At 37.4% G+C, this 17,533-nt stretch overlaps 1 protein-coding gene across 7 annotated transcripts; it reads right to left on the bottom strand.

Moving 5' to 3' along the window:
* Window positions 1-564: 564 nt before the first annotated feature.
* Window positions 565-12,378, bottom strand: BTBD3 (BTB (POZ) domain containing 3). 7 transcript variants are annotated; one of them, XM_011948872.1, is made up of 6 exons: window positions 12,347-12,378; window positions 11,111-11,116; window positions 8,610-8,877; window positions 8,030-8,120; window positions 7,371-7,489; window positions 565-4,533 (listed from the first exon to the last, which is right to left on the bottom strand). In XM_011948872.1, exons 3-6 carry the CDS (start codon window positions 8,750-8,752, stop codon window positions 3,501-3,503), a joined length of 1,386 nt encoding a protein of 461 aa, XP_011804262.1. In that variant the 5' UTR covers window positions 8,753-8,877; window positions 11,111-11,116; window positions 12,347-12,378; the 3' UTR covers window positions 565-3,500. The 7 variants fall into 7 exon arrangements, with proteins under 7 accessions (XP_011804262.1, XP_011804261.1, XP_011804260.1 ...); XM_011948871.1 differs by lacking the exons at window positions 11,111-11,116; window positions 12,347-12,378 and adding an exon at window positions 9,200-9,846; XM_011948870.1 differs by lacking the exons at window positions 11,111-11,116; window positions 12,347-12,378 and having other exon boundaries at window positions 8,610-9,846.
* Between the last annotated feature and the right edge of the window lie 5,155 nt (window positions 12,379-17,533).

Below are 17,533 nucleotides of genomic sequence, written 5' to 3'. Positions count from 1 at the left end.
TGCAGTAGAAAAGCATCAGAAACTGCAGGGAAAAAAAAGTGTATGTGTGTAATTATGTATGAGTATGTGGATGTGTGTGTATATAAATACTTGATATAAAGAAATATAATGGAAAACTAGTTGAGCTTGTAAAAACTATATTCAAAATTCTTACATGCCATTTTTTTTAATTCCTAGACTTAAGCTACCGTAACAAAGGAAAAAGCAGCATTGGTCATATCACAAGCCAGATGTCATTCAGTATCAACACACTGCTTAGTACAGGAAGAAAGCAACTATGGCTTCAGAATACCGGCCAACCACGAATTCCATAACAGAAATATAAATGCATCCATTCACTCCTCATTAACAATCAGGCTTTGAACAATGCAAGTCATTAACATATTCATTGTTCTGCTATCCTTTTGCCTCAAATTTTTACTTCTTTAGGGATCAAAGATATCTGAACACTTAGCTAACAAATGCCTCTGCGAAACCATCTCTGCAAAATGTAGTGGCATCAAAAGTGCCAGAATGAATTTTTGACTATTTCAAGGGTGTGACAAAAACACTAAGGAAAACAAATCTATGAACTAGTTTTATTTTATTTGCATTTAACATGATTATACACATTCATGTGTCTAACAAGATCTGCACTGTTACATTAAAAATACAGTACAATAACATTCAACATGAGGTACTTCATATTTATGTATTTTTTCCTTCATAAATAATGCTGTAAGCTACGAAATTCAAGCACACTGATGCACAAGTGGCTACAGTGTCTTGAATTAGTTGAGCTTATTTAAACACCTTAATAAACAAAAAAGACAGTTCAGTGCAATAATTATGTAGAAATTAGACCATTTACATAAATACTATTTTAAGATATGCTTAAAGAATGTCACATTAGAACTGCTAGCCTAGTTCCCCTTTATCCCCAGGATGAATAACGACAAAGACTGTCAGCCAGATACATTGGGGAAAAAGCATCTACAGTGTATTCTGCTTAATAAAGTTGTGTTTATAGAGTAGAGTTGCCTGCTTCGTTAGTACAATGGTTTCTAGTTTTAAAAGCTACAAAATCCAAGATTACGAAAGAAAATAAAGCAAGCACATTAGCCGTCATTCCATTTCATTGAAAATGCATAAAGGAGAATAGGGTTTAAAATGTAAAACTTCTTACTCTAAATAGAATTTTCAAATTTTACCCACAGCTCTCGGTACCAGCCAATCAGATGGTAGATTTTTTTTTTTTAGTAATAACAATTAACATAAAATTACATTATACACAGTGTACAGGATTTCACACAACTTTCACCAGCAGCTCGCTAGTCACATGGAGGCAGCAAGCTAACATGGGCACGGACAGTGAGTATTAGTGAATGAACGCTCTGCACTCGAAGACTATCACACCCACCTCAACAATCTGATAGGATGCAATTGAAGTTTCTTCTCTGGCTTAAAAACAAGTGCCTTCTTATAAGGTCTACCAACTTGCATGGTAGCTATGAGCTACTGAAATGTTTGACCATAATTTAAAAACCAAATCTTTTGTAGAAGTATGCTTTCTAATTGAAAATGTACCTTTGTACATCAATGCTTTGCCAAACTACCTGTCAGCTCCCTAATAAGAAGTAATTATAGTTTTAGAAAGTTGTCCTGGAAATACTAATCTATAATCATCAGTAACAGCTTTTCATCATCAATGCTAACAGATGTAGGTAATGGCAAGAGTGATTAAAACATTTCCAATAATCCAGTGTTCTCCTCCCTCAGGGAAGTCAGCTGAAGGCAACAAGCCCACATCTACAGGGGAAGAAGTGGCCCAGAGGCATAGTGAATAAGTAAGGGCAGTCACTTATGGGCCTTGCTGGGGCCAGCAGGAGGACCATTACTGTCTTACCTCTTACTAGCCAGGTAGAGAGGAGACAGTTCCTGAGCTGACAAACACACTTCCGTGCGCATGGGTGCGCAGGCACACACACACCCCAGGACTAACTCCTGGCTCCAGACAAGCCAGTTTCAGGCTTGCAGAGCAGGAGCAGGAGGCGGCCAAGGACCACACTCTGGGTGGCGGGGGGGAAGCCATCTCAGGATCACACTGAGCAGGAAAGCTGCCCAGAAACACATGGATACTTCAACTGGAAGTGAACACACTGGACACTGCCAGGGACACAGGCACTAAACCAGCACAAGCCAGCAGTGAAGGAGAATTTTTTAATAAGCTTTTCCCTCCTTTGTTTACATTATCTGTGGACAAGAGAGCTAGATGTGATGCTGATGCAGTGAATATTAGGTGTAATCAAATGTGTCGCTCCAGACCATTTTTTATAAACCCTGCAGGCATATGTTGGCACTTTAAGATGGCCAGGGGCCAGATTCTAGCAGTCTAGGAACAGGACAAAATTAAAATGAACAAATAATATAGTATATAATCAAAGTGGATCAGGTAAAGTAATATTTCAAATTTTAAAAAATGAACAAAGGTATCTCATTACATTAAATGTAGTGCTACAAAACTAGTTGCTACTCCATTTGTATAAAGAATTGTTTGGTCCTCTTTTAATGGGGAGAAAGAAAATAGAAATTCTACACAGTATGACTTATACAAATAAGCAAACAGTGGGGATCAAAAGCTAAGTAGAGAGAAGAGTTTGGCTTTTTCAAACTGCATATTCTTATGTGCCATCAATTAAATTATTTGTAGTCTGAGTCTTTTTTAGGCTTCCTCTTTAAACTGTCTTAGTTTAAATAAGTAGGACTTTAATTTTTCTCTACTGACAATAAAATGTAAAAATTTACTTCTAAAAGAAGTATCCGTATTGAAATTTTTTGTCTTCTAAACTAAAAGAAAATAAATCTGCTTGTAGAAGTCATGGCCTAAACAAATGCCCCCAATTCCTTATTTTCCAATTTTACATTGATACTCTGAAGTGTTTAATACCCAACAATCTTATGAATTTAGAATTTTTTTAAATCCCAGAAGCAACAAATGTAAAAGGAATAAAACAAAAGCCAAACATGACCACTGTCTACTTTCTAAATGATTACTCATTACAAGGCAAAACTTCTTTCAAAATTGTACACTGAGGTTTATCTGTTTTGGGGGGGAAGAGGAGTTCTTTTTAAAAATAACTCTTGTTATCACTTTATTTCTGTTCATCAAATAGCATCCAAAAGGAAATTCAAGGTGATCCAAAAGTATCTTCAGAGGGACAAAACTGAGAGGATGGTAGAACGCTTGGGAAAGCACATAATCTCCCCAGGTTCACAGACGCAACTCTAAAAACCACAAAGCCTGAATAAGAACGTTAGCTCTTTTAAGCATATAGTTAAAAGCGGAATGCTGCATTTTGGCCTGTACATAATTAAAAGGTTAAAAGAAATTAGAATCTGCCTACTGCTTCATTCATTACAAATTACCGGCACTGATCACGTATTTGCAGATGAGCTAAGCATCAAGCAAGTTGGAACCAGATGTGCACTCTGGAGCTCACGCTGCTTCAGGAAGTGAGTTTTCAAGCATAGAATATAAGTTCGGGGATCTGCCCTCCCTGTACCCCAGTGCCATTGGTGCTATCTGAGGAGCACTGAAACTGGACAGTCACTTTGCCACACTGAACTTCTGTCATGCCTTCTTGTCCAAAGTAGCTGAGTTCATTGCCATCCAGTATCACACTGGCTGTGTAGAAGGTGTCTGGCTCAATCTGCACGGGGTATTCAAACCATACTGGAAAGGTATTGCTGGACCCATCTGAGAAGTACTTGCTCAAGTTCTGCCCCAGGACAACGCCCTGCCGCTTAAGTTCAATCTTGGCACTGTATTCTGCAGAACCACAGCTGGAGCCATACAGCCCAAAGCCAGCAATGAATACTCTTTTATCAACTGCAAACTGGATGCTGTCACAGCGACCCCGATAGCGCCACTGGTTGCTTCGATAGGCACATGACTGGAATCGGTGACAGCGCTGGGGGACAAGGCCCTTGCGGGCTTTACTCACAAACTGCAGCTCAGGCTTTTTGGCTGCAGTATACCAGAGGAAGATGTCGTTGGTCTCATTGAGAGTTAATACTCCGGACTGTGCAGCACCATTTGCAAAATCATCGAGGGCCATTGTGGGTATGCGGATCAAGTAAAGTGCCTTTCCTAGGACCTTGCGTTTATTTTCAATGCTCAACGCTAGATCTTGTCGTTGGCATTCTACTTCAGCCCAGTTGAGTGCTGCCTCAAAAACCACAATTTCTTTGGCATTCAGAGTTTCCCTACGGAGAATACTTTCTAGTGTCTGGAAGTCGATATCGCAGAATCCCTCAGACTTGAGAGCTAACTCAGCCTGGGCATCAATCACCTCCCAGCAGCGCTGGGTCAGGTCTGGCTCCTCGAACAGGCAGCTCTGAGAAAGGAGCACACAGGCATTCTTGGCACTCAGGCTGGTCTCCAGGAAATTAACACAGGCTCTGGCAAGGTGAGGGACAATGTACTTTTTGGCAGCATAAAGTGTGGCCAGCACTGTGTCAGCAGCCAAGTCAATTTCATCACAATAGATATATCTGTAAAAAGCACATAACATGTAAGTGGAATTTTCACAAAATGAGTACAACCACTCATCTGAAAAGATACAACCACTTTCAAGTTTGTTCTGAGAACATCACCTTATGTGACAGTTATTACAAATATATTTGGAGAGTAAAGGAACATCTGAAACATATTAATAAATTATTAATATTTCAACCCAGTAGTAAAGTTTGTAAAGTAATTACAGATATTAACTTTGTGCTACCATTCTAGCCTTTATTTCCTAGCTGCACTCAGTGTCATCTCAACAAAACAGAAGCTATTGAAACTGAAAAAGAACTGCATATTGAATAGTCAACATTACAAACAAATAGCAAAATTCTATTATATATACTATATTATATTTGATCAAGAATAGTCTCGTTATATTTTAAGAGCAATTATTGCATCTTCATGCTTTTGGAGTTTTCCTAAACACAAAGTAAAACCTGAGATTAAATATTTTCCAAATAGTTCCAAGTTCAATAGATTATCAAGTATGGACTGCAATACTGTCTTCCAGTTAACTTTACATAGAAAGCAATAGACTTTTTATTTGTTTTTGTTTTTTAAACTCAAAACTCTTCCTTCTCCACACATTCCTTCTACCTTCAGAATTAAAGATTACATTATTTCCAGATATATTTAAAGACAAAGTAGGAAAGCTTAAATATGTATTAATCCTGTGCTTCTGTGAACTGTCCTTATTTCAGGAGATAAAACACTTCACGGGATATACTTTTTGGGAGACAGTGGCAGTCTCCCAAAGAGGCATGTAAAGGTAGTCATCTTCTGCTTCTCTTCTAACTGAGGTCTACAGCTACTTTATCTTGAGTTTTCCTTTAGTTACTGTATTTCACCTTAGCGAAACACGTAAAACTTAAGAAATTAGCAATAGCTTCTATAAGAAAGTAAAAAAACACAAGGATGGCAATGAGAAAAATGTCCACGATCACAAATGAAACCTGCCTTTTTGCTCACAGGAACCTTTCTCTTCTCTGATAGGCTGAGTCACCTACTGATGGCAAGGCCACTTGATAAGACACCTGCGACTCAGTGATGCTCTGACCGCGAGCCAGGACCCTGGGGAGGATCCTAGAGCACGGTCAGCACTTTCGAGCTCTTACCCTGGAACTGTCAAGGGGGAGCAGCTGTTCTCTTTTTCTGACAACCCCAGGAATACTGGCTACTCATACTCGATGAAGCAGGCCACCACTTTCACAACTACAGCATTAGAGCAAATGGCACCTGACTCATTTCTGATCTTACATTTTGTGGACTGCATGTATAATTTTATAAAGCTGTATCAACATATACTGTAGGCAATGCATCTGTGGGAAAAGATATTTGTCAAATGATTAATCAAATGACTTAGGTGAGATGTAATTCTCTGCCATTCTTGTTTATGTTTCCTAATTATGTATACATCAGGAATGATACAACATCCTACTTGACTGCAGTGAAGACAAAATGCTGAACTAGTGCTAGCAATCTCCTCAGCAACAGAAAACGCTGTAAGAAATACAAAGCTGACTTCATGCAGTGGGGATCCTTGCAAGAAAGCTGACTTCATGCAGTGGGGATCCTTGCAAGTAAAATTGGTTTCTGTACATACATCTCCAAAAGATTATAAAGGTTAAAAGTAGCAGATTAGTTTACATTTTGGTACTTCACATGCTCATTTGCCTTTAATTTCCCTATCTCCCACTGTGAAAGTTCTTGTCATTGACAATTAGATTTCAATACTGTAATATGAATAAGGAATTAAATACTTTCAGGTTCTAGAACTAATTATAGTACTTATTTTTCAGGAGACAGTAATGTACAGCAACATTTTAACTATATGTAGGAGTATTGTCCAACTTGTTGACCCACTGAATACTTTTTTCAACAAACATTTTACTTATTCCAATGAACTGAAATCCCTAGAGCAACAGATAACGATAACTTTAAAGTGATATACTTTGCTGTGCTAGAATAAAGATTAGGAAAAATCATATAAATACTATTTAGAATAATAATTAGATTTTGATCACTTGGTGGACTACCACATTGTCTAGTACCATATATGATAAAGAAGCTGATTCTATATCGTCGTCAACATAAACTGGAGCCTGCAGAAGATCCACCAGACAGAAAACTATCTTTTTAATAAATATATAACGTATCTTACAGTTTCATATTTCTATATTACAAATGAAAGTCTTTCTGTATAAATCCACATGAAACTGTACAAGACTATCCATATCTTTCTAAGGTTTCCCCTCTAATATCAAATGCAAATACTTTTTACCCTTGAGACTGTCTGATTTTATATGAATATGTATATGTATGTGTACACAAAGATCAGATTATTTCAACAGATAGTAAGGTTTTCATTTGCTCTTAGGAGACAATAACTCTTAGAATACTCAGAAATCTCCCAACTGGTGGTACTTAAATAAGGTACTTAATTTCCGAAATTGTGAAGCAAGAACATTTACTTCTTCAAAGACTTTTTCACACACCATGCTTTCAGAGAGAACATCTTCTATTAGATAATGCTAATACCAGAAAGTTATTTGTCTTTAATTATAAGTTGTTAAAAATCAACACTACACATGCCACTTGCTCCCAAATTCTATGTCAAGGTGTGATTATAAATGCTGCGTAATTCCATATGCTTTCCACGGAAAGATAAAGTGTTTTTTTCCAAAAACATTTATAAGGTAAGCAGCACCCTCTTTCTTCATCAGTCTTTTCGGTTATGCAGAACTTAAAATTTAACTGTGAAACCAGCAGGGTACAAATACAGCATACACAAACTCTTTCCAAAAACACGAATGATGCTTACTTCAGCATAGCAAGAAAAGCAGCAGGTTCGACATCTGGTATACGGATTTCATCTTTGTCCTCTGCAAGTTCTCCGTAAAACATCGCATGGAACACAGAGCTCCCAACAGCTAAAACATACTGTGTAGAAAGGGAAATCTTATTTCATACACTAAATTGAAGGCATTTCCAGCAAATCAATGCAGAAAAACAACCCTAGGCAATCAGGTTTAGTAAACATAGCGTACCTAAATGCACTGCTTTGAAAAAGTCAAGGTACACAGGGTAGCTTGCCATGGAAGCATAAGACCATGCTGCTAATTATTTCAAAGCTTTAAGAGATTAACGCACACGTCCCCTCATTACTAAATACATACAATAAAAGCTTACATAACTGATTTCTAGGAGAAGGGTAAACATACAACTTTCCTGACTTGTCACAACAACCTCCCATGACTGGAGGGTTAAGAAGGGATGTGTGAGATACAAAGCAGTATAGAAGGAAACAAAGAAAAAAATTAAGCGTGGCAAAGCCCTCTGGAGAGGGTGTGCTCTCTCCTTAATCAAGTAAAACATGCACTGCCTGACATCGGCAAGCTGCCCACACCAAGTTACAGGCTTATGGAGAGGGTCCCTCTTTGTAAACGTCAGGACTAAACCGGTCATGCAGCTGTTGCTTACTTTGTGTCCTGGCAACCGTTGAGTCCCACCTGGTGGCCCAACCACAAAATGTACATCTGCCATCAAATCATTATTGAACATCACCGCATTTCTATAAACAGAGGCAACTCATTAATTCACAGCAGCCTGCATTTTTAATACCCCCTTCCCCAATATACAAAACCCACAAAAGACTTGCAAGCTAAGCAACAGTTCAGTAACTTCAAGGCAAAACAACAAATAAAGGTTCTAACTAAACAACTGTTCATAATCATTGCAAACACACGAGAAGTAACTAAAGTTTAAAATAAAAGTTATACAAACTTTTAATAAAGCTAAGGACAAATAAAAGGTTCTTATTTTCTATGGCCCACAGACAATCCTGTCACTTAAATGTTGCAGCTTGCAAAAACATTTTTATCTAAGAGGAAAACAGCTGTACTGTTTTGGAAAAGATACAAGGCAATTTTCCATTACCAATAAAAAGCTTCTGGGAAAAGAGGAAACACAGATTTGTGTTAAAATACATTACAGGTTTTGCAAAAGCAGAAACTTCAACACAGGAAAACTTTTAAAGCAAATAGACTAGCCCGACACTTACCTCTCTCTAATGGTGGGATAAAGACCCTGCCAGTTTGGGGCCGGGATAAGGTTGTTGTTACTGAGATTCTGCTGGTGGTACTGCTGGACGCTGGTGCTGCTGGAGTTGGCTGGCTTTTTACGGGGGAATATATCAGCAGCCATCTTCTTCTTTTTAGTCTTCAAGGTAATTATTTCATAACAAACTGGCGGCAACTTGCTGCTGTTGCTACTGCTGCTGCTGGTATTTGCTTTCTTCGAGCTTTTCTTGGACCTGTTCTTTACCGTCTCTGGAAGCATCAAGAAGAAGGTGAGACATTTCATGTTCTTTTCCTTGTCATCTACCATGAGTACAGTGTGTCTCTCTTTAGAGTTAGATATCCCAAATTGGTTTGAACATCAAGGAAAAGAGATTAGCCCGAGCTAAGAGGTTAATTGAAACCAACAAAGCTGATATTTTGCTGCTTCTCTCAGCCAGGCAAGGTGACCTTTTCACTATGTTGAATAGAAACTGGCTTTAAGTTTTATCCAGTACTGGGTCTGTTAAATATATCCCCATCATGATTCCTGTTTCTCTTATTTGCTCATAAAAATAACTGTTTCCTAGATCACCTGAAAATGCTACACTGCAAAGATGACAGGCACAGAGCTGTAGCACTTGTTTTCTGAATTAGGTTAGCAAGATGGGCTGGAGCTGCGTGAGTCTGTTCAGCCGGCTGAAGTTGTGTGGTGAATGGATCGGAGGAGAGTAGGTATTACAGCCCTGCAGATGGAGTCAGACAGCCAGTGCTCGGAGCCAATAGCTGAAGTCACCAATCATGATTGGTCCAAGCAAAACAGTGACACCTATTGTAACATGCATAGTTCTGATATTAAAGGAACAGCAGTTGCATTTTCTCCTCTACTGTATTTTTAAATAAGATAAATAACACATGAAATATATTTGACAACAGGAAGGGAGGAGTTTATGCCCACAGATTTCTCTTCAGTAGACATACATTATGTTCCCAGTTAAGCAGGATCAATTAACAAAGGGTAGGGACAGACAGCTACTCTATATTTCTACTAAAATCTTTTTCCCGGCAGCATTTAGTTTCAAATACTTAAAACAAAATCTTCCAGTCTATAAACTGAAAAGCGTTATTAATAGCAAAACACATTTATTACACTTTAAAGGCTAAGGATGTTATTCTTCTTTCTCTTAGCCTCTTTTGAGTGTAAGTCAGAGTCTGGTGCTAAATAAGAGAACTGAGGCCATGGGTTCAGTTTACCTCCCAATGTTTTCTAGCTTCTATAATGGACTTTGACAGTAGTCTCAGGTCACAAAATACTGTTAATTAGATTAAGATTATACCAGTACACCTAAGTACACTGAAGCATAAGATATATTCTAGGAGTAAAAATAAGATTCAAATAAAAACAAATCTGATGATCAATGTTTAAAGGTTGTAATTCACTAAAAATATTTCAGATGGGGCCTGTTCAGGATCTCAAAATTCAACTTAACTGTTAAGGCTACATTCAGTCTTGTCTTAATTTTAAAGAATATAATTCACAACTTCTAACACAGAACCAATAACAAGGCTATTCAAAATGATAAATGTTCGGATTCCACCTAATTAAAATGCAAACAGGTTCTCTCTGCTTTGAATTAGAAGAATATAAGCTACTATTTGATTTTTATGGGTGTGAACCCTCCAACAATTTCTACCATTGATGAGTAAAAAAACCAAAAAAACACCTGCTATAGGTTCTACACATGCTTATTTATTGTAAAGAGGGACTAATGGAAATATTTAATCTCACTCCTATCTATTTGGATCACTCTCATTTGTTGAAAGCAGCCATTTGCTACCCCCCATGCAAATGCACCCTTCATGACCACAGCCCTCCTTGTTGTAACATTTGTCTGAATAATGACTGCCTGACACAGTGAGGGCTCAGCAAACAAGAGTTATGATTGTTATTGTTATAATTAATAATCTGCTAAAGTCAGTTACCAGAAATCAGTCTTTAAATCCCTAGAACACTAAATTGAACCAAGAAATATCCTCTTTATTGTTGTTATTATTATTAACACCATTTGCAAAGCCTCTGTAAGAGAACCACGGCCTTTGGCAGGTACCTGTCTCCATTTTAGATGGATCCTGAAGCACTGCTTATTTATTATGTTTATCATATTCTCAATACCAGAACACACACATACATACAGACACCTCCAAATCATCTTCATACGCACTTTAACACACAATGTTAGAGAGGGATCTAGAAACCAGCTTAAAAAGCACATAGTGAAAGTCACGAACAAGTAAGCTCCTATTGACCTAATTATTCAGAATAGGGTTAATACTAAAGGATTTCTCTCCTGCTCAAGTGCTACTGAACCTCCTGACCGCTTCCTCACAGGAAAGCCCCCATGCCAGGTAGGCCTTTCTGACTGGGATTAATCTCATAAATATTTCTAACAAATCTAGTATCTGGCTTTTCAGGTCAGAAGTAATCAATTAGAATGGAAAGGGAAACCAGCTGCTTTGAGGCAGACATACTACTAATTGGCAGCTGGATGCAGACAAAAGAGAAAAAACACAAAACACAGATACAAGAACTAAGAAGGGTTTGTGATCTTTACTCATTTTGCATATAGCTCAATATCCATCACCAAGAAGTCTCCAAAAAACATGGCTCTTACACCACTAAGTTAAAGAAAAAAAAGTAAAGTGCATGTAACTTTATGAGAAAGAGAATTATGTAATATTATAGAACAAGTTTTCTAAAATTAAAAATTTCAGTTATTTAGAAAAGTAAGTTTTGTAGAAAATTCTGACAATACTAGTTAAATGAAGTAGTGCTAAATGTGAATCATCTAAAACAGTGCTACAAAGAGGGGCATTATTACTCCAATGTAAGGACTGATGAGCATGGCTGTTTAAAATCAAGAGAGAAAAATTATCTGACAGCTACTTTTTCTTACCACAGTAATAAGGCAGGTAATACAGGTTCTTGCTACTGAAAATGCAGTTGAAGGATCAGCAGCATCTACATGGAGCCTGTTAGTAACCTAGAATCTCAGCCAGACTCTGGATCAGAATCTGCATTTCATATGGTATTCAAGGTTGAAAAAAACCTCACATAGATAACTGCCGACTACTAGATGTCTTCCCAATGATCCAGTACCAACATCTGGTGCCATATGTTGCATTTAACTATTAAGTGAATTGAAAATAATTCAAAATAATTTAATTTGGTTTGGACATTAAAAACTTAACAACCCCTCACATCTTGTTCTGAAATTCTTCTGATTAGGCCCCAAATGTCAAATTCCAGGATTGAGGTGTGCAGACAGCCAACTGAGAGGGACCAAGATATTTTCCGGAAAGGAAGCACAGGCCCCAATTATTTTAAAAGATAATGACAGTGATGATTTCAGCCGGAAAAATAAGGAATTAAAAAATGTCAACTATGAAGCAGACAAATCACTTAGTATTTTTAAATGGTCTACTTCACAATTCTATTTCAACAAATTAGCAATGTAGCATGGTAAAAATCAGCAATCAATCTAGTTCAGTCCTGGCTGGCTCACTTAAAATACAGAAAGGGGAGTATTTGAACAAATCATTTAGCCTTTAAGGGCCTCAGTTTTCCTCAGCTATAAGATGGAAGAGATTCACCCAGAATGAATGTTTTTCAAACTTTACACTCAATCCACAGTCAGAAATGCATTTTATATTCTGACTTAGTACTAAACATAAACACACATACAGGCATACAAATGGAAAGAGATGGTTCAAAAAACAAAACCTACTCTTAGCGTGTTATGATATACAATCTGGTATTTCCTATTTTCTTCTTTCTTCTTTTTAATGTTGGTCATAATCCATTCAACTGATCTCAGGATCACAGTTTAATAAACACTGGTCTAGGTTATTTGTAAGGGTATTTAAGGTTTAACACACTAGGTTCTTTTCTATCAAGAATTTGGACTAGGGACCACCAGATGACGACAAGTTCATGAAACTCTTCAAACTTCATGTGAAATTGGCAGTACGTGTGCATTTATTTTTCTAGAAAGAGAAGTGATGGCTTTCATCTGCCCTGAGTAATTGCAACCCAGAATACAATAAAATGTTAGGGTTAAAATGTTATAAAACTTTAAGACTTATTTGAATATACAAAATTTTGGTATCACTTTATTCTTTCATTTCTATTGTCTACTACATTAAACACAAATTATGGCTTCTTTTCCTCCTTGATTAAAACTCCATCGGTTGAGTTTGTAACCCAGAAACACCACCCACTGGTTTGATGGGTAAAAAAGGATAGCAGCCTGATGCCTACTGCCACATTTTACTCCTAAAATTTCTTTCCAGTTGGCATTTTATCACTTGTTTCTAGACCTCCTGAATTTTAGAGCTGTCTGCCCTAATGAGGTAAATATAGGTCAAAAAGCCCATCAAATTTGTATGAAAGTATTCCCAAAATAAAACATACTGACCAAGCCATGTACTAGGTGTTGGGCATATAGTGGTGAGCAACATTAGAAACCAAACTTAAAAGGTTAGCTAATAATAGTGGGTTTCAGTTGACTTTATAATTGCCAGAAAGCTGCATCACTATTAACTTATTTCCATTCAATTCTCAATCACAACAAAATTATCAACAGAATTTAAGCTCACTTAGATCATCCTTTTCACCACTGGAAGGTTTGTCAGCAATCCTACCTTTATTTAATACAATCTTACATATTCAGTTTGCAGACTTGAATGAGGTTTGAAACTGAAAGGTATTCCAGAAATCATTTAATGCAACTCTTTTCTCACAGGTATGGCAACTGGGTGTCAGAAGTTTAAGGGGTTTGTGAAAATTCCACAGTAAAGAAGTGGGGCAACACCTGGACTACAAGGCAGATCTCCTGGCTTGTCATGTTGTTTGCTTCATTCACTCTAATATTCACCCGTAGTAATTACCTCACATACTTACAGAATGCTCAATTGTTGTATTTTGAAACTACTTTAAAATAAAAAGCTTTCTTTTAAAGTTTACAAAGATGAACACCATGAACATATGTAGTCTGCACCCCTGTAGGGGCACATACAGGTAAGAATGCGGAAAGGATACTTGTGGAATGAGATGGAAGGAAGGAACCGCAGTGAGGACACTGCTCGAAAACAGAAGAGGCTCTCCAGGTAAAATAAAGTTAGAAACCAGCTATTCACGGTTAACACCAACTTCTATGTCAACAACTAATAATGCTGGCAACTCTTGTTTAACTTGCTCTAACTCTGGACTCCTTGTCTGGACTTGTACATGGTTTACTACAAGGCACCTAAAAAGTAACAGCAGTGAGAATAACAGAGGTTTAAACAAGGTAAGGTAGACTGAAGAAATACCTACCACTTCCAAAAGTGAGTAACATAACCTCACAGAGGAAAGTGGTTTAACCTGGTAAGTTATGAGGGAACAGTGTTTTGTTTTTGCTTGTTTGTCCCTTCAGTACTGAGCAAAAATTATGCTTTTGATTTGGGAGGTAAAAAGATAAGCAACAAAATGTTGGCAGTCCCCAAAGTCAGCAGCAGCTGCTGGAAAACTATATGTGCTTTCTAAATTTGGAAACAAATATGGAGTCAAGTGCTGGTAGCATAGCATAGTGAAAAAAGCAAGAGCCAATAACAAGTGACCTTAAGGTTAGTATCTATGAGCCTCATTTTCCTCAACTGCCAAATGGGGTAATAAGACCCAGCTTCTCCCTCAGGTTTATTGTGAAGGCAAGATTATATGTTTTGTGAAAGCACTTTAGTCAAAAACACTTTACAAAGGTAAGCTCTCACCATTAGCAGCAATTGTCCCCAAAGGAGGAAACATTTGTGATGCAATCATCTAAAACACAAAAACTCAAAGATTAATCTAGCTCCTCATCCTTGTACTCATTCAGACGGTACAGCTACTGACATTTCATCCTATCTGCAGGCTTCCTCTAGCCCCACCTGTGGGCCAACCAGGTCCCATTTTGCTGTGAATCTGATTTTGCAGGGAAGGTTCAATAATAATCAAGATCTGTGCTGTGCACTGTGATCGGGTCCACACCCAATGTCCAAATCCCACAGTATTATTTCCAAACCTGCACTTGAACCCACACTTCAGGCTGGGTGCGCCACTGTGGACTTCAAACCTCCGTGAGGCCACCTGTTGGCTGATGCACTGCTGTACCCACCTCCTGAGACAGCCTCCTGCAAGTAGTCCATCTAGTCACCCAGCCATATCTCACTAGCAACTCAATTTGGCCTCTCTCGACAATGACCCAGTTTGAATTCCAGCACTAAGGGTGATAACTAAGGCCAAGTATTTGGTCAAGGCATACCTCAGTGCTGTCCACAAGGATAAGGTTCATGGTCAGTTTCATTAAGTCACCTTTTCACCACATAGAGCTCCAGTTAACCTTGAATTGTACTTTAGATCTGGGGTGGGCGGGGGGTGGGGGGGGAATGCCGAAAGGTAGAATGTGGTAATTCTTAGAAGGCAGGGAACGATGATTTTTTTTAAAATTCCATATGGCACTTACCATGACATTTGACGATTATAGCTCTTACATACACACTGTGTCTCAGTGTGCACCTTGTTTGGAATACTAAACAACTCATCTAAATCCCAAATTATTCTCTTCCATACATTAAGTGATCTTGAAAAGGGGTATATAAAGTTTACCAGGAGATACTCTGAAGATGGCTATTTAAAGGAATATTATAATTTCTTTTGTAAAGTTGAAGGTACTTCAATAAAAAAGGCAATCAATTGCTAAATTTTACATACTCTGGATCAAGCTTGTCCAACCCGCAGCCCCGCAAGAGGCCTAGAATGGCTTTGAATGCGCCCCAAACAAATTCGTAACCTTTCTTAAAACATTATGAGAATTTTTTTTTTCTGCAATTTTTTTAGTTCATGGGCTATCATCAGTGTTAGTATATTTTATGTGTGGCTCAAGACAATTCTTGCAACGTGGCCCAGGGAAGCCAAAAGGTTAGACAGCTCTGCTCTAGATGATCTCATGGTGCCTTTCCTCAGGTGTAAGCATTGACTACACGATCGCCTATCTTTTCCAATTATAGGTTTCTAGGATTTAAAAAATCTGTACAATATCTGGCAGAAATAGCGATTTGCTTAATCTTCTTTACATTTTAATATGATTATGACCAATAGCCAACTAAAACTCTATATGTATATATGTGCCGTATTTTATGGATTGTACATTCCTTGTGCCTCCCCTACCCTTGCCACTTTAACATCTCTAAAACTGGCTTGTGTTTTTTAATTGATGTCATCTCATGAGTATAACTATTAGGCTTTTTTTTCCTTTCTTAGTGGTACATAAAGTAATGGCATGTCTTACACCTGATGGCACCCTCCAGTCAGTGAAATACGGTAAAATCTGTACAATTCAACGGAAAGAAAGAAATCTTTTTTTTAGGTTGCTTAATTATTTCCTTAACCAGGCAAGATGATGGCTCAGAATTCTGGCTGAACTACATTAGAATAATTGAGCTTTCATCAAGTAGTTATTTGATAAAGTATATAATCACAATTCTCAATTGAGACTGCTACTATGACAACCATTGATATGGTAGAATATCTAGATGGAAATCTCAAAATGAGAATTTGCATTGCCAGGACGGGTAAGAGTTCCAGCATTAATATAATGTATTTCTAATATTTTCTCATGCCACGCAATTGTACATAAAACTGTACATAAAATGTACATAAAACTGATCAGTGTAAGCCCGTAACTCTCTGGGTAATATTTGCTAAAGATATTTTATCAATCAATTCAAAATTTATTAACTTAAAACTACTTTATACATAGGTTAAATCTGGAGCTAAATGACTCCTTAGAAGATATTGCTTACTTTCAAACAAATAGAATCCATATTAACATGTTAGCTTAAGAGAGAGAAACATTATCATAATAAAATGATCCCTATATATATATATGACTCTCTACTAGGTACTTGAAAATAGTCTGTCCAAACAAACTTAAAATCAAGGCTCAGCAGGTCCCTTTCAAAAAGGCTTGAATGGGGCTGTTCCAATAGAAGACTTCAATCCTACTGGGAATGCTGGAATGGAACAACTTCACCCAACCACTGCTGTGGCTTTCTCCAGGTCATTTGTTGGCTTTAAAAAACAGAAGAAAATAATGTTTTGGTCAAAGAAAAAGAAAAGTGTTTCCAAAGGTATGTTATACTTTGGCTAGTAATAGCTTTTTTTTTTTTTTCTGATATTCGAAAGATAGTCACCAAGAACATCTCCTCAATCAGATCATCAAAGTCCAAAGCTTCTCTCACGTGGTTACCAGAGTATCTTGTTCTATTTGGGAAAAACACCTTTTCCAAGGAACACATGGGATAGGAAGAAAGAATCCAGACAACCAGATACTCTACATGAGTCCTGATTATTAGTGAGGTTCTAAATGTAAGTTCTATACCTTTAGTCACTCAGTGCTTATGCTCTCCTGTCCTTACAATTTACTGCCTCCTAACCATCAACACCAAAATACCTGAATGATATCAATTATCTTAGATTTTAAATTGTACTCACTGTAAAATGAACAGGACAGGTTGAGAAAGGCAAGGCCAGAAAAAATTTTTTTTGGCAAAACCTCATAGAAAAGACCAGTTACAATTTCACATTTTGACAATCACTATACACATATCCACAAGGTGTCAATTAATTCTATTTAATTAAATGCCTTCCTTTGTTTTACAATATATATGACCAGAATGAAATATAGTTATTTTGGGCAAACAATACAAGATCTAACACTAAGAGGTCTGCTATGCTGAGTGATATCTGAGAAATCTTGCTGTGGGAAAACATAAACATCCATGAAGTTACAACGCAGCTTCACACCCAATTTCTAACATACCTTCTCTCAAGTAGATACCACCAAATAAAAAT

This window comes from Colobus angolensis, unplaced genomic scaffold (genome assembly GCF_000951035.1).
Source record: "Colobus angolensis palliatus isolate OR3802 unplaced genomic scaffold, Cang.pa_1.0 Scaffold285, whole genome shotgun sequence".
NCBI classification, from domain to species: domain Eukaryota; kingdom Metazoa; phylum Chordata; class Mammalia; order Primates; family Cercopithecidae; genus Colobus; species Colobus angolensis.
This window is presented reverse-complemented; position numbering and strand designations above follow the sequence as displayed.